The 25,085-nt window shown below is 36.4% G+C and overlaps 2 protein-coding genes across 6 annotated transcripts in view; one reads left to right on the forward strand and one right to left on the reverse strand.

Annotated features, from left to right (window-relative positions):
* hmgcrb (3-hydroxy-3-methylglutaryl-CoA reductase b) overlaps positions 1-437 on the reverse strand; it is a 7,423-nt gene extending 6,986 nt beyond the window's left edge. For both annotated transcript variants that reach the window (XM_027152716.2, XM_047805974.1), the window contains exon 1: positions 267-437. In XM_027152716.2, coding sequence (XP_027008517.1) covers positions 267-437 — 171 coding nt within the window. The remainder of the gene's footprint in view (positions 1-266) is intronic.
* Positions 438-454: 17 nt separating this feature from the next.
* Positions 455-25,085, forward strand: LOC113662845 (centromere protein F-like). 4 transcript variants are annotated; one of them, XM_047805975.1, is made up of 8 exons: positions 455-1,401; positions 4,570-4,613; positions 5,161-5,172; positions 5,612-5,635; positions 5,814-5,837; positions 6,756-8,105; positions 8,218-8,281; positions 8,443-8,839. In XM_047805975.1, the coding sequence occupies exons 2-7, from the start codon at positions 4,589-4,591 to the stop codon at positions 8,256-8,258; spliced, it is 1,476 nt and encodes a 491-aa protein (XP_047661931.1). In that variant the 5' UTR covers positions 455-1,401; positions 4,570-4,588; the 3' UTR covers positions 8,259-8,281; positions 8,443-8,839. The 4 variants fall into 4 exon arrangements, with proteins under 4 accessions (XP_047661931.1, XP_047661932.1, XP_027033786.2 ...); XM_027177986.2 differs by lacking the exons at positions 455-1,401; positions 4,570-4,613; positions 5,161-5,172; ... (3 more) ...; positions 8,218-8,281; positions 8,443-8,839 and adding exons at positions 20,948-21,104; positions 21,460-21,483; positions 21,815-21,826; ... (3 more) ...; positions 24,436-24,499; positions 24,662-25,085; XM_047805976.1 differs by lacking the exons at positions 455-1,401; positions 6,756-8,105; positions 8,218-8,281; positions 8,443-8,839 and adding exons at positions 23,001-24,323; positions 24,436-24,499; positions 24,662-25,046 and having other exon boundaries at positions 4,154-4,613.

Consider the following 25,085-nt stretch of genomic DNA (forward strand, 5'->3'; position numbering starts at 1 on the left):
ACAAAAAAAAAACACCGTTTCTATAGTAACAATTTATCTAGAAACAAACAGACAAAGCCTGCGTCGTTTTTATAAGTAGGTGGAACAAGTCTCCAGAGTCACAGGAAAGTCTTCGCCGCACGAAGGACATCACGTTAAGCTTAAACGTGTCTGAGCTGCCAATCTCTATCCGTTCCATCAGTCTGATATCTCTACTGACTGGTCACATGGTCAACACGGGAATTTGTGTAGTGTGTGTTTCCTTCATTCCGCTCAGGTCACTGTACCTCTTGTGCTTTAGGGCACTGGTGCTTCCAGTCACAGATTCGGTCGCCGCCAGCGATGGCGTTCATGGACATGAGGCAGATCGTCACGGCGATCGTTCCCACGATCACCTCTAAAGGATGCGAGGCCACGAACAGGCCGTGCAGTCTGAATAAGGGGTTCAGCATCACCATGGTAACGAGGCTCAGTGGGTTACCTAGCAACAGAGAATCATCAAAAAAATCGTCAAAACCACGCAGAAGAAAAGTGAGGTGAACCGGTGCTAAGGAGAATTTAGTGAAAACAACGTTATACTCTGACCGTCATACGTTAAATAACCGTCACTGATGTGAGAGATGAATCTCACAGATCTTTTAGTGAGGTATAAAATTACACACACACACGCACACACACACAATAAATCAGGTTTTATACCAGCTACAGTGATACAGTCGATCATGCTGTTCTCATTGAGCGTTTTAAGAGGTGTCGCTCTAAATTGGTTTAAATCATATTTTGCAAACAGAAGTTTTTCAGTCAAGATGGGCGAACATTACTCGAGTAATGCTTTTTTGCCCTGTGGTGTTCCTCAGGGTTCTATTTTGGCTCCTTTGCTCTTTTTTCTCTCTATATGCTCCCACTTGGCTCAATTTTTAGAAAACAAGGTTTATCATTTCGCTGCTATGTGGATGACACTCAGGTTTATTTGCCTGTCAAACGAAATTCTGTGGGTCTTGAATCACTTATGGCATGTTTGGCAGATGTAAAGGCTTGGCTTTCCTTACATTTTTTTAATCTTCAATGAAAAGAAAACTGAAATTATAGTTTTTAGTCCATCTGAATTTTCAAATTCCCCGAAACTAGATTTGTGAGGGATGTCTTTGTGTTTCAAATCATAGGTAAAAATCTTGGTTTCATTTTCATTGATGAACAAAAATAAATTCAGTCTTCAAGGCTTGCTTAGCTTCAGAAAGCAGACACAGCTGAAAAAAGCCTTTTCTTTCTTTTAAAGATTTTGAAAAAGTAATTCACATTTTGTATTTCATCCAGGCTGGACTACTGTAACTGGCTTTATTTTGAGATCAGCCAGACAGCTTTATCCGCTTGCAGCTTGTCCAAAATGCTGCGGCTCGACTCTTGCGTGGGGTAAAAAAGAAGGTGCATCTTCTTCTTCTTTTGTCTTTTCCCTTCAGGGGTCGCCACAGCGAATCATCTCTCTCCACCTATCCCTATCTTCTGCATCCTTAACACTCGCACCCACTAGCTTCATATCCTCATTAATTACATCCATATACCTCCTCTTTGCCTCCTGCCTGGCAGCTCCATGTCCAACATTCTCCTACCAATATACCCACTCCCCCTCCTCTGAACATGTCCAAACCATCTTAATCTGGCCTCCCTAACTTTGTCCCCCAAACGTCCAACATGAGCTGTCAATCTGATGTACTCGTTCCTAATCCTGTCCAATCTTGTCACTCCCAAAGAGAACCTCAACATCTTCAGCTCGGCTACCTCGAGCTCTGACTCCTGTCTCTTCTTCAGTGACACTGTCTGTAAACCATACAGCATGGCCGGTCTCACCACTGTCCTGTACACCTTCCCCTTGATTCTTGCTGATAATTTCCTACCACACAGAACTCCTGACACCTTTCTCCACCCACTCCAACCTGCCTGCACTCGCTTCTTTACCTCTTTCCCACTCTCTCCATTACTCTGGACTACATTGGTTGCCTTGGTTTGTTTTATAGTGGATTAAAAAAAATTGCTCCTTGTTTATAAATCTCTGAATGTTTTGGCACCCCCTTATCTCAGTGAGTTACTGACTGAGTATCATCCCACTAGATCCCTTCAATCTTCCAACCAGGATCTAGTGGGTTGATAGTCAGTAACTCACTGAGATAAGGTGATTAATTGTGCTATATAAATAAATTGTCAGTGTCATTGTCATTATCAGAAGGCGTTATAAATAAACAATAAACACTTAAGTAAATAACATGTAAAATGTCCTAAACAGCATCAAAGATCCGTAATATTTTATATATTTATATCAAACCGAGACAGCTAACGATTCCTCCACCCGTAATCCAACAAACCCGCCTCCTTACACGCGATTGGTCGGACGTTCCGACTTCGAATCGTTCGATTTGAGAATTGGACATAACAGAGTTTACGCAGCCAATCGGATTAGATCTGCGGAAAACGGGTAGGAAAAGCACACCCGATGCTAACACGTAAGCTAGCGAGCTAACTAGTTACTCCACTTCCGGTGCCGAATTTAGCCAAGGTCAAAACACTGGACTCGGTAAAAATGGTCATTAACGACACAAAATGTCTGATGTAAGAAACAGTGAGAGGTTAAAAAAAATCCTACCGTCATGTGTTAAACTGCTCCGCTGTCCGTGTCCGTGTCCGTCATCAGAACTAACTGATGAAACCTACCCTCAATAATGGCGTCCGTGAGTCAACAGCGCCGTGGACACGCCCACCGGGATGACGTCAGGCGCCAGACGACGTCTTGATCACGTCACGTGCTCAGGAGTAGGCGTTTGAACTGTTGGAAAGTTGTTTACAGTGGATTGAAAAGAAAACTACAAGATTTTATTCACAATAAAACACAGATAAATGTTTAAACCTTCATTTTACACATTTGTCCCCTAAATGAGATAATTTCAATTGTTACAGGCATCTTAGCTTCTTAGCTTCGGACTAAGACCGTATGTCCCTATTAGTTCTACTTGACCTTAGTGCTGCTGCATTCGACACTATAGATCACAACATTCTAGATCGCTTACAAAATTACACAGGTATTCTTGGACAGGCTTTAAGTTGGTTTAGGTCCTACCTGTCTGATCGATACCATTTTATAGAATTAAATGATAACTCCTCCAGTTTATTACCAGTTAATTATGGGGTCCCTCAAGGATCAGGACTAGGACCTCTGCTTTTCTCGATATACATGTTTCCATTAGAGAACAGTATTAGATGACATGGGATTAGTTTCCACTGTTATACTGACGATACACAGTTATATATCTCGTTAAAACCATACGAAATAGCTAAACTGTCCGAATTAACTCAGTGCGTTAGAGAGATAAAAGATTGGATGAGCTGTAATTTTCTGTTGTTAAACTCAGATAAGACAGAAATACTACTTATCGGTCCAAAAACCAGCACACAGAAACTCTCACAATTCAACTTCCATTTAGAGGGATGTACTGTTACTAGTAGCTCATCAGTGAAAGACCTGGGTGTTACATTAGACAGCAACTTGTCTTTAAAATCATATCACCCATACTACAACACAGCCTTCTTCCACCTTAGAAATATTGCCAAGCTGAGAAACATCCTGTCTGCATATGATGCTGAGAAGCTAGTTCATGCATTCATGACCTCCAGAGTGTAATGCATAATAGGTGGTTGTCCTGCATCTTTAATAAATAAGCTACAGTTAGTCCAAAATGCAGCTGCCAGAGTTCTTAGGAGGACAAGCAATTACAATCATATATCCCAGATTTTATCATCTCTACATTTCCTATCTGTTAAGTTTAGAATTGATTACAAACTGCTGCTACTGACCTATAAGACTCTTAATGGTTTATCTCCCATGTATCTAACTAGTCTTCTAACACATTACAATCCTTCACGCTCTCTGAGATCACAAAATTCAGGACTTCTGGTAGTTCCCAGAATATCTAAGTCTACTAAAGGTGGTAGAGCGTTTTCTTATTTACCTCCCAAACTTTGGAATAGTCTTCCTGATAGTGTTCGGGGCTCAGACACACTTTCCCAGTTTAGATGTAGATTAAAAACTCATCTCTTTAGTCAGGCGTACACATAATACGCCCCATAATATTGTGCACTATTACATCAGACTTGCAAATATTATGAACAGCAGCTATGTTAATCCCTCTCCATTGCTTCTCTCTTTCTACCCAGCCTGAGGCATCCAGAAATTGTACCAGCTCTGATCGTCTTCTGGTTGTTCTCGATAAAGACAGAAAAGATCAGAAATGTTTTGTGTAATTATTTTTAGACAAATTGTTTGTCAATACCCTAATAAGATTAGATCACATTTTATGACAAATTTATTCAGAAAACCATTAAATTCCAAAAAGTTCACATACTTTTTCTTGCCACTGTATGCTACTGATACTGGTTTTGGAAAAAAAAAGGCATGTTCTGACATACAATGCAGTTGTGAAAGTGAAACATGGAAGTGTGATATATATATTCGAAGAGTTTACTTCTGCATCGACGTTTTATTGTCTGTGTGACATTATTGAATTGATTGTGGCAGTTTGGCCTTTTGTTTGTTAAAAACTTTAGGATTTCATCAACAGAAGCAATGTCGCAGAGAACGACTTCGAGAGGTAAGAAATGAAGCCTTAAATGGTTGCCCTTTGGCCCTCAGTCAGTAGGGGAGAAAGTAACACACAACCTAACTGTTTTTCTGTAGTTTGTGTAAAAATACATAGGGTTTAAAGTTTTTTTAATCTGATGTAATTAAAAACATACAAATGATGCTAAGATATGTCAGTAAAACATTTATTAACTTAGAAATAAATGATTAAAAATGTTTCTAAATAAACAAATGAATTCTCAGGTGAAAACTTGCTGTGGGCACAACATGACATACTGGGTGTAAAAAAAAATTATATAGTGTTAAATATAGTGTATACAAAAATACAGAGTTGACACCACATATTATCTGTTAAATTTTTTAAATTATTTATTCAGTATTTATTTTTACATTATTTAAGGATTTGAAGTGCAGAACAAAAGATCTTGTTAATATGCAGAACTTGAAGGAATAAGTGATTTGGAAAATAATAGCTGTTTGAAATGAGAAATGATTCCATGTAGATTTATTTTATAAACCTAGATTAATTTTTCCCCTGTCCATCTTTATTTGAACAGAAACACTGCTTGGTAAGTAATTTTTTATTTATTATTTATACATTATAATTATCAATATAATATCACTTGAAAATCATACAGAGCAACTAAAATAATAGTTTAATGTTAATGTGGTTATGTAGGAACAGAATTACCGTCAGGACTAATCCATAATCACTACCAGATCTAAACTGGGAAAGAGACATAAAAAATGCAACACATAAATATAAACACATAAATACACAATTCAGACACATTACTTTGTAGACAAACCAATCAGAACTAAACACAGTAAAGGTGAACACAGTAGAGGAGAGACCCAGTGACAGGACAGGGGTGGAGACAGGAGCAAAACCATGATAACGACACATGGAAAAACTCATGGTGCTTGTATTCTGTTAGAAATGTTTTATACTAGTTTCTCTTAATCAGCAGTGTTTGTTGTAATAAAATCTTCTGTCTTGCTTCACAGGACATAGTGAAGGAACTGAACCACGTAAGTGACCTTTTTATTGTGGTTTAATAAATTAATGGATGTGGCAACAGTAAAGAAACCCATGATATTGATATTTACTGTTTATCATATTTTAATTATTTGAATAAAATGTTGTGACTTTTTCAGGTGTTTACACAAATAACAAAGTTTTTGTGTTGTGGTTTTGTTTGGTTTTTAGCTTTTCAATACGAAGCCACCTTCTGTAAGTAAACACTTTAGTTTTTGTGCCAGATCAGTGTTACATGTCAGACTACTGGTTTGTATGGTGATGATACAGGTTATAGCTTCAGTTATTCCTGTAATGAGTCTGTGTGTGTTTTCCTTTGTTTCTGTCTGCTGTCATTCCCTGCTGTTAATTGTTGTCCCCACCCACTTATTTGTTACCATGGACATTAATTGCACTCAGTCTCTTCCCCAGGTGTTTTGTCCTAGACTTTGATTGTCTTCGCCTTGTGATTGGTTCTTTTTCACTATATCTACTCTGTTTGTCCACTTCCTTGTGTTAGTCGTTGTTGGTGTAGTATGTTGTCTGGTTATGTCTCTGTTCCTTTTCCCTGTTTCGCTCAGTGTTCTGCCCTGTTGTTGCTTTCCTATCTGTTGTCTATTTCTTGTTTTGTTTTATTAAAAGTTCAAACTGCATTTGGACCCTCATTCGCCTTTGCCGCGCCGTGACAATTCCCCACTCAAGAGGCATGATAATATTTATATTCTAACATGAGGACATCATTCTCAGTCTTCTCTGTGATACTCTATGCATGGAGTAGAGATTGGGGGAAATAAACTGTTGCACCACAACAAATACCATTTGGGTTCATTTGTGAAAAACTGCCACCGTAGGGGGTTGTCAGGGGTTCAGTGTCAATCATTACTGGCATAGAGCTACTGTATAAGTAATGCAGAAGGCAGAATGTTTCAGTTAACGTCCCTAAATGAAAATGTATAGTATGTTGTGTTATGCAATATGTATGTTGTGTTATGTATGTGAAGCATAACCTCATGTTTTACCTAATAATTTTCATAATGACAAACTACTTTTGTTTTTCTAGTCTTTGGTCATTCTATTCTTCTGTAATGTTTTGCTCTTATAAATTAGTGTACTTTTGTTCATTGTGTACCTCAGATGAAGCATCTTCATCCAAATTTACACATTCAGCAAACCCTGAGGAAGAGTGTAGATTTATACTGCTGGGAGGTGATGATGGTGCTAATAAGGATGCGTGCAGGATCATACTCAGGAATCAGCAGAACCAACAAAGAACTGAGCTGGAAGATTGGGAGGTGAAGGAGAACCATGGCCATGGAAGACTTGTCACTGTGGCCATCAGTCCCCCTACTTGGTTGGAGCATTTGAGATCATATATATTTCTTTCCAGAGGAATCAGAAGTATTAAAAATGACATTAAGAAATGTTTGTCAGTGGCGTTCCCTGGGCCTAATGCATTTCTATTAGTGATCAGAGATGGACGTGACAATGGAAAAGAACATTACCTTTTAAAGGCAGTCACTTCAGTGTTTGGGAAACAGGCCTTAGACTACAGCATGGTGCTGCTCATTAAAGGCTCTGGACAAAATCGTTCAGATCCTCCCTCAATGAAGTGTGTCAAGAAATGTGGCCAGAGGCATCATGTTCTAGACGACACTGATAGCAGTGTTCAGAAACTTTTCAGTAAAGTTTTAAGAATGATTAGTGACAATAAAAGGAAGTTCTTTATTCCACCAGCATATGAAAAGTTTATGGAAACTGAATTTGAATCATGGGAAACGAGAAGAATTTCAAAAATGAATACATTTCTGGCTGAATGTCAGGACGAGAAAGACAAATGTATTGGAGAACTTAGAAATGACCTGGATGCCTCTAGAGAGAGTGATCTACAAAAGGAGTTGGATGCCTCAAAAGTGAGAGAAGATCAACTAAGAATGGAACTGAACACTAGCCAACAAAGAGAGAATAAACTAAGAAATAAAATGAAAGATTATGAATCTGAGTCCAGTAAACTAAGGAAGGACTCGGATCCTTCTATGAGTGAATTACAAAAGGAGTTGGATGTCTCTAAAAAGAGTGAGAGTGAATTACAAAAGGAGTTGGATGTCTCTAAAAAGAGTGAGAGTGAATTACAAAAGGAGTTGGATGTCTCTAAAAAGAGTGAGAGTGATCTACGAAAGGAGTTGGATGCTTCCAAATCCAGCAACTATGAACTAAAAAGGAATTGTGAAATTTTACAAATAAGAGAGCGTGAACTACAAAAGAAGTTGGAAGCTTCCCAACTAAGAGAAACCAACCTAATAAAAGAATTAGATGATTTCAGAAGAAACGAGTGTAACCCAGGAAGGTTACTGGATTCTGCACAACAAGGAGAGAGTGAAGTTAATAAGGAGGACTGTGGTGTAAAAAATGACAACACTGAACAAGAACCACAAGCCAGTGGAACCAGGAACCGTAGAGGCAGCAAAGAACTTGAAGTTCCAAACTGTAAGGATCATATTTTTATTCTGTTTTTATGAATTAAAATAAATACAATAGTTCTATTAATACAACTTTTAAATGTTGCATAATCATGAAAATTATTTCTGATATTCTCCAGTTTCCACTGATCAGACTCATTATTATTTGGGCACAATGTAAATGGATAGAAGAACAGACTTTAAGTGAGTATGAGAACATTTATAACTATAAGATGCATGTTAACGGTTGGGTTTACTGACTTTTAGTCAATTTCTTACCCAAAGAGCAATCTAACAATATTAAAGGCTATAAATCATTAATAAACTTAATCATAAACATGTTATTGTTTATATTTTTTTTATAGGCTTAATCCATCACAAGAGAAGGCTGATGAAATCCTGACTGGTTACATACACAAAGAAAATCTTTTCTAAAGAAGCACAGTGAAAGTGTGACAGGAGATTTTTTACCAAAGAAAAAAATTTGTATTTATTAAAGGATAGAACACCTAATAGAGCTTCATTAGTTCTCACAGTAAATGTACATCATGTGAAAATGCCTCTGATTCGGTGAGAGTGAAAAGCTGCACACTAACATGATATGTGAAGACAAACGTGACATGAATTGCTTTTCAGGATCAGAATCAGATTTATTGGCCATGTGTGTTGATGTTGACACACACAAGGAATTTGGTTCCAGCTGTTTGTGACTCTCAGAAGTACAGACATGAATAACACAATACTATACAAAACAATGCAGATGTGAAACAATAGACATTATGAGTATTAAATATGAATACAGATATATATGACTGATCAGTTATGTACATAAAGTATGAGAGTGTAAATAACAATATTGTGTAATATGTTTTTGTACAATATGCCGCAGCAGTAATGTGTGTAATACAGTATATACGGATGATGTGATGACTGACAGTCCTGATAATGCAGTGCTTCTCATCATACTGTAAGTACTGCATTATCAGGACTGTCAGTCATCACATCATCAACCTTCTCTGTATGTCTCTCTCTCTCTCTCTCTCTCTCTCTCTCTCTCTCTCTCTCTCTCTCTCTCTCTCTCTCTCAACGATGTAGAATTCATAGTGGATTCTATGACAATGAGCTGACCAGGTCCTTTGGATCAAAACATCTCCAAACCAGAACATTTCTACCTCCATGTTTTTTCCATGACTCTTTTGCTGAAATGCTGTATTTGGTTTACATCAAACATTCCCACTGTAATGGACTCCAAATAACTCTAAAGTTTTAGATTCATCTGTCCAATCCATGGTGATTTTATTTCTTTGCCTACATTGATGCTAATGCATTAAGAGGAGGGGGTCCCCCGTACCAAGATGGCGGCTCAATTGACGCATTCGTTCCAATGTCATGAAATTCCTCTTCAATGATGTGCAGATCTGATCCACAGCTACAGGAAGCGCCTGGTTGTGGTTATTGCTGCCAAGGGGAAGTCAACCAGTTATTAATTCTAAGGGTTCACTTACTTTTTCTACTGCTATTTTGAATGTTGAAAGATTGTGTTCAATAAAGACATGAAAGATCAGAAGTTTTTTGTGTAATTATTTTTTTACACACGTTGTTTGTCAACGCCCTTGATTTAGATGAAGATCAGATCACATTTTATGACAAAGTCATGAAATTCCAAAAGGTTCACATACGTATTTTTGCCACTGTACGCTACGGATAAAATGATAAAACAAAGGCATGTTTTAATAATTTCCTCATACCATGTAGTTGTGAAAATAAAACAAGGAAGTATAATATATATATATATTCTAAGATTTTACTTCTGCGTTGACATTTTATTGTCTGTGTGACATTAATGAATTAACATTGTCAGTTTGGCCTTTTGTTTTTAAAAAGTTTAGGATTTCATCAACAGAAACAATGGCGTGGAGAAGGAAGACGAAAGGTAAGAAATGAAGCCTTAAATGTTTGCCTTTGGGCGATGGCCCTTAGGCAGTAGGGAAGAAAATAACACACAACTTAAAACTTAAATCCACCTTAAACAATTTAATCTGATGTAATTAAAAACGTACAAATGATGCTAAGATATGTCAGTAAACATTTATTAACTTAAATAAATAATTAAAAATACTTCTAAATAAACAAATGAATTCTCAGGTGAAAACTTGATGGCATTTTATTTTACACACAGTACCCAATGTCATGTTGTGCCCCACTCTCCCCTATATAGTGTTAAATATAGTGTACACAAAAATACAGAGTTAACACCACATATTATCTGTTTTATTTACAGGACAAACAGAGGAAACTGATCTAGGTATGTTTGCTACAGTTTGCTCGGTTTGTCATTGAATACGTACCTTTCAGTGCAACACTTGTTAATTATCTAAAGAACTTTTACTCTTTACTACAGGACTAGAACAAAACTGAAATTCCTTCTTTAAATAATTAATTTAAATTATTTATTCAGTATTTATTTTTACATTATTTAAGTACATTATAAAAGGATTTGAAATGTAGAATCAATCTTGTTAATATGCAGAACTTATAATTATTAGATAGATATTATTATACTTATAATTTATATTATTAGAAAATAAAGCGTTTTGGAAAATATAAGCTGTATGAAATGAGAAATGATTCCATGTAGATTTATTTTATGAACCTACATTAATGTCTCTTTTTCTCCTCTTCATCTTTATTTAAACAGTATCCCTAGTTGGTAAGTAATTTTGTTTATTTTTGCTGTTTATTGAGGTTATGTAGGAACAGAACTACCGTCAGGACTAATCCATAATCACTACCAGATCTAAATGGGGAAAGAGACATAAAACATGCAACACATAAATATAAAAAGATAAATACACAATTCAGACACAATACTTTGTATTTGTAGACAAGAAAAAAATGTAGTCTTTATTAAAGGTCAGAACACTTAATAGAGCTTCATTAGTTCTCACAGTAAATGTACATCATGTGAAAATGCCTCTGATTCAGTGAGTGAAAAGCTGCACACTAACATGATATGTGATGACAAAGGTGACATGAATTGCTTTTGTTCCTTTTTTAAAAGGTTTTATCTGAAAACAAACTGTATTTAGTGGGAATGGAAAAGAATTCAATTATTTATTGTAGGTTAAGAAATGTACCATGATCTATTTTATATGTCAACCTTCTCTGTCTCTCTCTCTATCATGGCATGCCGTTTAGGAAAATACTCATGACAGAATTGATTGAAAATTGAATGAAAAGTCTGAATATATTGAATGTCACCTTTTTAAACCTACTAAACTTTATATTTATATGACAAATAATAGCGACTTAGAGCTTTATGCGGGTCACAACTTCACTGTACAAGCCGCTCTTCAGCCATGTCACTTAACAATGAACTCAGCGGGTGTAATACGGAAGTTACCATCCCAATCCTCGCCACAAGAGGGCGCTTAAAGTTCAACATATAACCAAAATCACCTTTACAATCTTTACAATTAACAATTATGATTTCTGAAATCATCAGAAATCATCACTTCCCGAAATCTTGTACTTTAGGCAGAATGAGTGAGTCAGTGAGAAACTTAGTTGCTGCAATTTTAAGAAACGAGGAGATGGTCACGTTTAACACGTATAACATTGTGTGTATGGCCCAAAGTTTTAACGTAAACCGCACTAAGTATCGGACTACGGATGAAGAAATGTATTCGCTTTTTCACAGAGGAAGGTGAAGGAAGGTTTCCCCTATTTACATATCTAACAGACATGGATCAAGATCACTAATTTGGATCTCCTCTTGTGTCCACTACTCTATTGTCTGCCTATTGTCTGATGCTAGGTACTTGGGGTAATATGGGTTTGTAATAGCAGATTTGGTTGTAAATTGTAAATAATTTTATTGTTATAACCTTTCACATTACACCAGGTCATCTCTCTGTATCCAAAAGACAGATATTTGCAGGTTTAAATTTAAGCAATTCACCAGTCACTTTTCCATTACCTCAGGCATATTGTGCCTTACAACTGTCAATTCAGCAGCAATAGTAATCATTATTTTTCTTGTTGCTCTAATTCTGTTTTTCACAGTTGAGAAAAATGTTATTTAGTGTGTACCACAAGCTCATCTGTTTTGAATTGTACTCCTCACCTCCTAGAGAACACTGATGAAAGTGTTCAAAACCTGTTCAGGAAAGTCGCAAGTTTTTTATTCCATCAGCATATGAACACTATATGAAGGTTAATTTTGAATCATGGGAAAAAGAAGGAATTGACCTGTTGTATGAGTCCAATGACAAGGTAAATGAGCTTAGTGAGGAACTAGTAGAAATTAAATGAATGCAGGATAGACAGAAAGAGGCCGGACATGCTCCTGGAACCAGTCTAATAGAGTGGGGCAGCGATGACCTTTTATGTCCAGACTGTAAGTATTCTGTCCATATTGTGTGTTTTTCCACTGCATGTTCTTATAATAACCACTTTGTGTGTGTGTGCATTAGTGTTAATTTCGTCACCTATTTTTAATTTAGTCTTAGTCGGGCCAAATGTCCATGTTAGTTTTAGTCATATTTAGTCATTCACATATCGTTTTTTGTTAGTCAAGTTTTAGTCGACTAAAAGTCTCGTCATTTTAGTCTAGTTTTAGTTAAAAGAAAACTCAAGGTATCTTAGTCAAGTTTTAGTCGACTAAAAGTCTTTCAATTTTAGTCTAGTTTTAGTCAAATAATTGTAGTCTTTTTTAAAATAACCAGTAAATTACCAACTTAATGCAAGTTATACATGGTATTGCACACACCATTATTGATATTTGGAGCAATATTACATGTAATTATTAAACTTGATTCCCTTACATATACATTTGCTTTTAAGCCTAATTATTAATCTTGATTATGATGTGATTGTGACAGGGGAAGAGGTTTCAGGTTGGGGGTAAAGAGTTTTTTCTGTCACCACTTTTGAATAAGAAACAATATCAAGGCTATAAAACTTGTCAAAACTCCACGAATCACAAAAGTATCATTGAGAAGTTGAGAACACTCGTTTAAACAGTGCACACACTCGAACTTGACTGCACATCACATTTTTTACTTTACTGATACTGCTTTTAATCGTAATGCAAAGACCGTCATCGGGACATAAGCTGTCATGTACAATAAAAGCGTATATAAGTTTACAAGTGTATATAAGTGGTTTTATTTATTTATTTGTTTGTTTGTTTGTTTATCTTTCTTTCCCGCCATGAGGCTGAGTGAGGAGCTGAACACGCAGCGAAGGATGAAACTCTATGAAGCATATATGTGGGTATAAGAATAAAGAGTGATTGTATTGGTAATTTGAGTAAATAATCATAGGGAGAGTGTCAATGGTCCTTTTGTGCGATAGGTGGCGGTAATGCACTTAAATGTCTGCAATCTGCGATCTTTATACTGTACCTTACGTAATTTTGAGATTTAGCATTTGGATAAGTTTTCCTCTCAGTAGTCACTGAAAAATATGCGAAAAAAGGCTTGGAGATATACACTAGTGGTTATTTGTCTTATTAATTTCTTGACAGGTCTCAACTCAAAGTCTGTATATGACTGACAATGCAAATGTGGTCATTTTTCCTGTCTCATCGGGTCATTTTAGCACATATGAACTCACTCCAAGAGCTCACTATGAGATTCATGGTGAGGAGGACACCTCGCAAGCCACAGCTAGCTTAGGCCAACGTTTTACATTTATGCGAACACCTGCGACTACTAGTTCAACTGCACAGCGGACTGCTTCGGCCCCCCCCAAAGCCACTGTCTCTCAAACATTTCAAAGGTAAAGTTGGTCTAAATCGCTTCTTAAATGACAGCCATTTATAGTTTGCCAATTATGGGAAATAAAATATAATTAGATATCATTGCAAAACACTTAGTTAACATTTGATGATATGATCATATCAACTCCAGTTGGCATTCTTTGTCTTCTTTGTAATTTGTGTAATAGTTTGCTACTTGTAATACATTTCATTCACAGTATTATGCACATTTTAAACCCCCCACACCCGACTTTTATAACCTTTGCCCATGGCATAATCTTGTCAGCAAGATTATGTCAAACAAAATTTTGTATTTATTGTTGATAAACAATACATAAAACCATAATTCATTGCTAGGATTATGAATGCCCTGTGTGTCATAGCAATTATTTTATTGACATTATTTCAGATCAATTTTCCTTGCTGAGGTGGTTGATGAGAGGCTGAGTCCCAGCAGAATGGCGGTGATCCGGTTTTTAGAATCTGAGGCTACCCTTCAGGGGATAATCGGAAAAGTGCAAGATGCCATTGGAAGCCATGATCCCATGGTATTGACTGATGCGCAGGGGAATGCAATCTTGGAGTCTGAAGGAACAACAGGTGGGAAACATTCATTTTGTTGTACTTTTAAAACTGCAATATGTACATAATATGTAAAATATCCAAAAACCACTAGGCCAGTGTAATGTTTTTCGTTTACTTGAGTACTTAAAATATCCCAAATGTTTGTAAATCGTGAGAAAATTGCAATTTTAACCAAGGCTCCGGGATGGGTGAGTAGGGTTGCAAAATTCCGGGAATTTTCAAAGCTGGAAACTTTCCATGGGAATTAATGGGAATAAACAGGGAATTTACAAAATTACAGGTTAGCCTATAACAGGGTACTTAAATGTAGTTGAAAAGAACATCTTGCAGCATAATTTTGGTTAAAACAACCATATTTAATGCAATTTTAGTTAAATTTTTTCCCTGCACATTCTTCTGTCACATTCACACTACTTACTGCAGAGCTATTGAGGCCACACCCCATGCATGCACTGTGCATTCCCCCAGTCCATAACATGCACATTTGATCAAAAATACAGAAAAAAACTGTAATATTGTGAAACATAACTACAATTCAAAATATTTTTTTTCCATTTTGATATACATAAAAGTAGAATTTATTTCTGTGATCAAAGCTGAATTTTCAGCATCATTTCTCCAGTCTTCAGTGTCACATGATCTAACATGCTGATTTGATTAATTTACCGGAAACTTTCCGGCCCTTTGCAACCCTACGTGTGAAGAGTTGCTTGTCAATGGCGTCATACGCGCGTTACCCTCGGTTTTATTTGTAGAAACCATGGAAACACCAAAGACACTTTAATATTTACATGTTTTAATAGACAAGGGAACAACTGTTTTGATATATTTATAGACAGAAAAATAATCATTGTTATATAGCTCAACACGTTTAGTCTTTTTTTTTTGTGCGAGTACCATGCCTCAGAGAAAAACAATATTTTGTCAAGTAAAGAGACGGCATAATCAGATGCAGCTTTATTTTTAGCAACAGTAATACAGCATTTTCTCCATCATACAGTACATTTTAAAATTAATTGCATGCCATTTTTTCAACACCGCCCATCCAGCATTTAATGCTCTAAAATTGATCGATCTTACTGCAGTGTGTAACAGTGTCTCACAGCAGCCGCCGAACAAACGCACAGAGTAACGTTATAACATCATTTTCAACACATGTAATATGTATGTAATATGATAAACAGCGCTGTGTTTCCTCATACGCTTGACCAGAAAACGGAAGCGGCGCCGGCGACCGCGGCATAATAAAAGTCTCGCTGCTCGTGAGGCGTGTGTTGCGTTCGTCTCTCTAACAGAGCTCCCACACAACACTCGATCCTGCTCTGCTTCATACTACAGTAACATTAATAATAGCATTTAAGATTCCTTCACTCAAACTTGGCATCATCAACCTATGCCATTGTTTTGAATAGATGACCTCTAGTGAACAAAAAAACTACATATTGCATCTTTAAGTCTTTACTTTTGTGATAGAAAATTAGATGACACATGATTACTTATAACTGAACCAACCACTTAAAGGGGCTCTATGTAGGAATGACACCCAGTGTTCAAAATAGGTACTGCAGTCCAAATTCAGAATATTGTTTGGCCCGCCCCCTCGTTCAAAGGTGCAGGTTGCCAGCAACAATAGGGAGTGCAATTCACAATGAAAGCTGAGGAGACTTACACACTGTAAGCTGATAAGTTGATTTATCTGTGTTTTAATATGCTGTTGTTCATAGAAATATTTAGATGGATTCAGAGGTTTTTAGGTCAATGTTTTTCTTTGTTTTCACCCTGATTGTAAAGGGTCACAATACTGGAAACAAAAAGCACGAAAGATTCTTGCTGTACAAGAACAGGGCTTCCAGGAGTTGCAGGACACAAAAGGAGGACAATGATGTAATCTTAAAGGGATAATTCACCCCCCAAAAAAAAAAGATCCCATGATTTACTCACCCTCAAGCCATCCTACAGTAGGTATATATCGTCTTTCAATTTAAACCAATCGGTGATGTATTTAAAATAATAAAATAACCTTAGTCTTTCAAGGTTTATAATGGTTATGAATGGCAGCCCCCCCCCCCCAAAAAAATTCATAGGACTCCAGGGGGATTAATAAAGGCCTTCTGAAGCTAATCAATGCGTTTGTGTGAGACAAGTATCCTTATTTAAAACATTATAAAGTAAAAGGATTAACTTCTGTGATGTAGTACACAATGCTATGAAGTTCTACACAATGGCATCACGTACTATGCATTTTAGCTTGGGACATAGTGTTGTATGTCGTAGCATAGTGTAGAATGCTATGTCATTGTGTACTACGTCACGGACTACGTACTATGTTTTTTGGACGTACGTCAAATGCGTATGACTTGAGCCAGAAACTTGTTATTTTACTTTATACAGTTTTAAATAAGGATATTCCTCTTACGCAAATGCATAAATAATTAGGCCTATATTAACCTCCTGGAGTCATATGAATTCATTAATGCATTTGTTTGGTCCTTAAAATTTGGACTACCATTCACAAACATTATAAACCTTGAAGGACTAAGGATATTTTTAAAAACATCTCTAATTGTGTATATCTGAAAGAAGACCATATAATGTACACCTACTCTAGGATAGCTTGAGGGTGAGTAAATCATAAGATAATTTTTATTTTGGGGTGAACTATCCCTTTAAGCAATCATATTACTCTTAAATCATTTGTCTTGAAATGCATTATGGTGTTTTCCTTGGACTTATCCTTACTTTTGAAAACCTTTATTTTATTTATTTTTTTCCCCCAAATCAGAACTTGTTTTGCCTAACCCTAACTATTTACTGCTTCTGTATTACAGTGGCTTTTATAATGTTTGGCACAATTTATTTTTGGATCTCAGGGTTTCTTATACACAGCAAAGTAACTGAGAGCCTGTTAACATATTCCCATAATCAGGGAAATTGAGCTTGTGTGTGAGATAAGTGTCTTGTTTTAAGTGTCTTGCCCTGACTTGGGCAGGCTACATTCATAAATAAAAAGCCTTATTTATTTATCCCTTTTCTAATTTTTCCAACAAAAGTTTTGGCTTTTAGCCCACCACCACTACCAAAACCACTAAAAGCCTTGCTTTTATTCATTGTTTTTCCTTGTAGCAGCCGAAAAGATGAAGATGCTGCAGGCATTGGAGAGGTCTCTGAGAAAATAGAAGAGCTTGTACTGGCATCACAGAGCCTACCACATGTCACTGCAGCAATCCGAGAGCTCACCAATCTGGCTGCTACTCAAAGAATCATCCTGACTCCTTCCCAGCTACAGACCATCAAGCAAGGGTTGTGCTGTGTTGTTTGTATGAGTAGGTATCCCAATAAATGTTAATTGTCCCACATGTGAAATAATTTTGGATCCATTTTGTGTAGTCTGTGCCCGAGTTTGAGATTTCCAAATACACATACAGTATGTTATTACATTCTCTAACCAAGGTCAGCTGTGTCTCATCCACTACAATTAATTACATGTACTGATGCACTTTTGTAACATCCCATGGTGTAATGATACAATAACAGACAGTTTTTAAAGCATTAAAGTTAAATATAAGGAAACACTGTTATCCGGTACAACAAGAACATTTTAAGGGCAGGTAGACAAACACAGAGAATGACTGACTAGTTTTTCTAATTTTATTTTATTTTTTTTATTTTTTAGAGTTCATCGAGGAGCCAGTCTTCAAACAGTGTTGCCGAAGCATTATTGGCTGCAAAACATGTGTGGAACAGTGGCAGGAGACCTCTGTGTGCTGTGCAAAATGTAGAGGGAACACCACAGGCAACAACATATTTGAAGTTAATGGTTTGTCAGAAGCATTTTCTGTTCTGAGATCTCTTTTTGAAGAGGAGTAGCATTTTGCACTTTTATACTCACAAATAGGCATGTTGTATTTGACTTTGTTTTATTGATTCAAAAATTGAGTTGTAATGTTAATTTATTTACATGTTTAGGCTGGTTGATGTGATTGGTGTTCATTGTTCTTGTTACAAATTTACATCGTGTTCAAATAGAGCAATCTGCTTTTCACACATTGCGCTGAGTTGTGGTTATAAGACAGAGCAATGCCTGTTTGTATGGCGCCAATTCATTGTTCACTGCTCTAGAGAACAAGTCTGAAATGTCTGAATATTGCTCAGCAAACTGATTCTCAACTCTAAGTTTGTCCTGTTCAGTTGAAAATGGATCAACTCCAAAAGTTGAATGTGTGGTCAGTGAGGATCCCAGCTGTTGGCTGTAAAGGTCTGCTGCATCAACTGAATGAGGCAGCAGCTCCTGTGGGATTTTTTTTGGGACATCCACAGCCAGCCAAGTCATTTGGTACACCTTTACCTGTAAAATAAAGAACAGCCTGTTGGTCTTAACTTATGAATGCTTATTGTGATTATTGTAATCTTTGCAACACTGTTTTATTTCTCCTGGAATTCGGTGTGCATTCCATGACTCCACCAGCCTTGTAAGACCAATCTGGCACAACTGGCCAGACAGGTTTGACACACAGTATCTCACAAGTCTGTCGTTCATGTCTGTTTCCTCTAGATCCACCAACTGCAGAAGAGCTGTCTTCAGTGGATAGTTGACACGACTGTTGACTTCAGGCCAGATTCGTTCAACTATATGATTCTGAATTTGCAACAAAGGTTCATCAGTCAATCTGTGGTCGTTAATGAAAAATATGTTATGACCCATTTGGGGAAAAATAATTTTGCAGAATTCCCAGTAAATCTGTAAATGTATAAACCCAGCAGTTATTATGCACATTTACACTTGGTCCTCTGCTTAAGGACCATTTTCCCAAATGGAATGTAACATTAAAAAAAAACAATGTAACTAGAATTTAAAAGTACTTTAAAAAAAGCAGTTCTTGGCCAAGGTTAATTTTAATTTAATGGGACCCTTTGTATACAAGACAGTTTGTCATGTATGCAAGTAAACAGTATGCTGCTGAAGCAAACAATAATAGTAATAATAAAATCAGGCATACAAGTAATGTGCAACTGAGGCATCCACAAAAACTACTGAACTGTACCCTTGTGGATGAAGTCTGTAAATAAGGCCTTCCCTCCTGATTATGGCGATGAGATGTCAGCAGCTCCTGCATGAACGTAATCCATTTTCAGCACAAAATCTCCTCACATTTCTTGCAGGACATCCTCTTGCTCCCCCGCTTTCGTGTGATATCCGCACAGAGATTTCTGCAGATGACAGGCCTTGTTTTGCAATATCTATTATCATATCCGAGTACGGTTCCAAAGACATTTTAGTCTGGACTAAAGCAACATTAGCACAATCTCAAATTTGGCGCTGATCATGTAAATGACCACATCCGGTCTCCGAATATAAAAAACGAGCCTTTTTTCGTTTCTGTTTTCTGGTGATTTTATTTTTTTGTTATTCCAACTCCGCCCACCGTCTACTCCAGCCAATCGGACAACGGCCTCGTGGCGCTGACCGATCGTGGCACGGTCTACCTCCAACCAATCACGTTCTGATTTACTCGCACTATCACAGTGTAATATGTGCTGCAAAATTAGGTTAAAAACAAACAAACAAAAAAACATTTGTCGCACATTCGAGCCCAATCTGGTAACCCTGTATGGATTGTAGCTAGCACTAAGGGTTAGTTCAATGCTGCTTTCTTTGGAAACGATTTCAGCATCATCAGTGGGTCCAGTGGTAGTGTGAAGAGCGAGTAAATCAGAACGTGATTGGTTGGAGGTAGACCGTGCCACGATTGGTCAGCGCAAAAAATATTTGTGAAACTCTTTATATTTATTTGTGGATCATAGTATATTTATTCAGAATAACGATACAATTCTGACCCCATAATTAGTGCAATAACGTCCATTTTGTAAACAGTCCATTAGCGCAATAACCAAGTGTGAGGGGGGGAGATGTAACAATGTATGAAGGACATTGACTGGTAGTTTCCAGAATATCTGTCTACTAAATGTGGTAGAGTGATTTCTTATTTAGTGAAGTGACATACGGCTAAGTACGGTGACCCATACTCAGAATTTGTTCTCTGCATTTAACCCATCCAAAGTGCACACACACTGCAATGAACACACACACTTTCCCAGTTTAAATGTAGATTGTCAAAATGTAAATGTCAGGCGTACACATAATACATCCCATAATATTCTATTACATCAGACGTGTAAATATTATGAACAGCAGCTATGTTAATCCCTCTCCATTGCTTCTCTATTTCTACCCATCCCGAGGCATCCAGAAATTGTACCAGCTCCGATCGTCTTCTGGTTGTTCTCAATAAAGACACAAAAGATCAGAATTATTTTGTGTAATTATTTTTAGACACATTGTTTGTCAATACCCTAATAAGATCAGATCACATTTTATGACAAATTTATTCAGAAAACCATTAAATTCCAAAAGGTTCACATACTTTTTCTTGCCACTGTATGCTACTGATACTGGTTTTGGAAAAAAAAAAAAGGCATGTTCTGACAAACTCCTCATGCCATGCAGTTGTGAAAGTGAAACAAGAAAGTGGGATATATATTCGAAGAGTTTACTTCTGCGTCGACGTTTTATTGTCTGTGTCACATTAATGAATTGATTTTGGGAGTTTGGCCTTTTGTTTGTTAAAAAGTTTCCGATTTCTTCAACAGAAACAATGCTGCGGAGAAGGAAGACGAGAGGTAAGAAATGAAGTCTTAAATGTTTGCCTTTTGGCCCTCAGTCAGTAGGGGAGAAAGTAACACACAACCTAACTGTTTTTCTGTAGTTTGTGTAAAAATACATAGGGTTCAAAGTTTTTTTTTAATCTGATGTAATTAAAAACATACAAATGATGCTAAGATATGTCAGTAAAACATTAATTAACTTAGAAATAAATGATTAAAAATGTTTCTAAATAAACAAATGAATTCTCAGGTGAAAACTTGCTGTGGGCAAAACATGACATACTGGGTATAAAAAAAATGTATATAGTGTTAAATATAGTGTACACAAAAATACAGAGTTAACACCACATATTATCTGTTTTATTTTCAGGACAAAGAGAGGAATCTGAAACAGGTATATTACACTGCTACATGCTTAAACGCTGCTCTGTTTGGTTTGACATTGAATACGTACCTTTCAGTGTAGCACATGTTAATTATCTAAACTTTTTTTACACTTTTACAACCAAAATAACTTTTTTTAGTTATTTATTCAGTATTTATTTTTATATTATTTAAGGATTTGAAGTGCAGAATCAAAGATCTTGTTAATATGCAGAACTTGAAGAAATAATAAGCGATTTGGAAAATAAAAGCTGTTTGAAATGAGAAATGATTCCATGTAGATTTATTTTATAAACCTGGATTAATGCTTATTTTCCCCCTGTTCATCTTTATTTAAACAGAAACACTGCTTGGTAAGTAATTTTTTATTTATGCATTATAATTATCAATATAATATCACTTGAAAATCATATAGCACAACTAAAATAATAGTTTAATGTTAATGTGGTTTGTTAGGAACAGAATCACCATCAGGGCTAATCCATAATCAATAACAGATCTATATGGGGAAAAATACATAAAAAATGCAACACATAAATATAAAAACATAAATACACAATTCAGACACAATACTTTGTAGACAAACCAATCAGAACTAAACACAGTAAAGGTGAACACAGTAGAGGAGCGACCCAGTGACAGGACAGGGGTGGAGACGGGAGCAAAACTATGATAAAGACACATGGAAAAACTCATGGTGCTTGTATTCTGTTAGAAATGTTTTATACAAGTTTCTCTTAGTCATCAATGTTTGTTGTAATAAAATCTTTTGTCTTGCTTCACAGGACAAGATGAAGAAACTGAACCATGTAAGTGACCTTTTTACTGTGGTTTAATAAATTCATAGATGAGGCTACAGTGAAGAAAATGTGAATATTTAAATACTATTCTAATCATATAAATAAAATGTTGTGACTTTTTCAGGTGTTTAAACAAATAACAAAATTTTTGTGTTGTGGTTTTGTTTGGTTTTTAGCTTTTCAATACGGAGCCACCTTCTGTAAGTAAACACTTTAATTTTTGTGTCAGATCAGTGTTACATGTCAGACTACTGGTTTGTCTGGTGATGATACAGGTTATAGCTTCAGTTATTCCCCACTGCAGGAGGCATGATAATATTTATATTCTAACATGAGGACATTATTCTCAGTCTCCTCTGTGATACTCTATACATGTAGATGGGGGGAAATAAACTGTTGCACCACAACAAATACCATTTGGGTTCATTTGTGAAAAATTGGCACCGTAGGGGGTTGTCAGGGGTTCAGTGCCGATCATTACTGGCATAGAGCTATTAGTAAGAAGGTAGGAGGGCAGAATGTTTCAGGTAATGTCCCTGAATGAAATTGTAGAGCATGTTGTGTTATGCAATATGTATGTTGTTTTATGTATAAGCATAACCTCATGTTTTACAGAATTTTCATTATGACAAACTACTTATAATATTTTCTTGTTTTTCTACTCTTTAGTCATTCTTTACTGTTTTGCTCTTATACATTAGTGTACTTTATTCATTGTGTACCTCAGATGAAGCATCTTCATCCAAATTCACACATTCAGCAAACCCTGAGGAAGAGTGTAGATTTATACTGCTGGGAGGTGATGAAAGTGCTAATAAGGATGTGTGCAGGATCATATTCAGGAATCAGAGGAACCAACAAAGAACTGAGCTGAAAGAAGATTGGGAGCTGCAGGAGAACCATGTCCATGGAAGACTTGTCACTGTGGCCATCAGTCCCCCTACTTGGTTGGAGCATTTGAGATCATATATATTTCTTTCCAGAGGAATCAGAAGTATTAAAAATGACATTAAGAAATGTGTGACAGTGGCGTTCCCTGGGCCTAATGCATTTCTATTAGTGATCAGAGATGGACGTGACAATGGAAAAGAACATTACCTTTTAAAAGCAGTCGCTTCAGTGTTTGGGAAACAGGCCTTAGACTACAGCATGGTGGTGTTCATTAAAGGCTCTCGACAAAAGCATTCAGATCCTCCCTCAATGAAGTGTGTCAAGAGATGTGGTCAGAGGCATCATGTTCTAGAGGACACTGATAGCAGTGTTCAGAAACTTTTCAGTAAAGTTTTAAGTATGAATGGTGACAAAAACATTAAGTTCTGTATTCCACCAGCATATGAAAAATTTATGGAAAATGAATTTGAATCATGGGAAATGAGAAGAATTTCAAAAATGAATGAATTTCTGGCTGAATGCCGGGATGAGAAAGACAACCTTATTGGAGAACTTGAAGAGTTGGAGGCTCTTAAAAAGAGCGAAAGTGAACTGAAAAAAGATCTAGATGCCTCTAAAAAGAGTGAGAGTGAACTACAAAAGGAGTTGGATGCCTTTAAGAAGAGTGAGAGTGAACTACAAAAGGAGTTGGATGCCTCTAAAAAGAGCAAAAGTGAACTGAAAAAAGATCTAGATGCCTCTAAAAAGAGTGAGAGTAAACTACAAAAGGAGTTGGATGCCTTTAAGAAGAGTGAGACTGAACCACAAAAGGAGTTGGATGCCTTTAAGAAGAGTGAGACTGAACCACAAAAGGAGTTGGATGCCTTTAAGAAGAGTGAGAGTGAACTGAAAAAAGATCTAGTTGCCTCTAATAAGAGTGAGAGTGAACTACAAAAGGAGTTGGAAGCTAGTCAACTTAGAGAAACCAAACTAATAAAAGAATTAGATGATTTCAGAAGAAACGAGTGTAACCCAGGAAGGTTACTGGATTCTGCACAACAAAGAGAGAGTGAAGTTAATAAGGAGGACTGTGGTGTAAAAAAGGACAACACTGTACAAGAACCACAAGCCAGTGGAACCAGGAACCGCAGAGGCAGCAAAGAACTTGAAGTTCCAAACTGTAAGGATCATATTTTTATTCTATTTTAATGAATTAAAATAAATACAATAGTTCTATTAATACACCTTTTAAATGTTGCATAATCATGTAAATTATTTCTGAAATTCTCCAGTTTCCAGTGATAAGACTCATTATTATTTGGGCACAATGTAAATGGATAGAAGGACAGACTTTAAGTGAGTATGAGAACATTTATAACTATAAGATGCATGTTAACGGTTGGGTTTACTGACTTTTAGTCAATTTCTTACCCAAAGAGCAATCTAACAATATTAAAGGCTATAAATCATTAATAAACTTAATCATAAACATGTTATTGTTTATATATTTTTTTATAGGCTTAATCCATCACAAGAGAAGGCTGATGAATTCCTGACTGGTTACATACACAAAGAAAAGCTTTTCTAAAGAAGCACAGTGAAAGTGTGACAGGAGATTTTTACCAAAGAAATAATGTAGTCTTTATTAAAGGTCAGAACACTTAATAGAGCTTTGTTAGTTCTCACAGTAAATGTACATCATGTGAAAATGCCTCTGATTCGGTGAGAGTGAAAAGCTGCACACTAACATAGGTGAAGACAAACGTGACATTAATTGCTTTTCAGAATCAGAATCAGGTTTATTGGCCAAGTGAGTTGACACACACACACATACAAGGAATTTGGTTCCAGTTGTTTGTGACTCTCAGAAGTACAGACATAAATAACACTATACTATACAAAACAAGACAGACATAAATAACACTATACTATACAAAACAAG

The sequence above is a fragment of the Tachysurus fulvidraco genome, chromosome 21 (genome assembly GCF_022655615.1).
Source record: "Tachysurus fulvidraco isolate hzauxx_2018 chromosome 21, HZAU_PFXX_2.0, whole genome shotgun sequence".
NCBI classification, from domain to species: domain Eukaryota; kingdom Metazoa; phylum Chordata; class Actinopteri; order Siluriformes; family Bagridae; genus Tachysurus; species Tachysurus fulvidraco.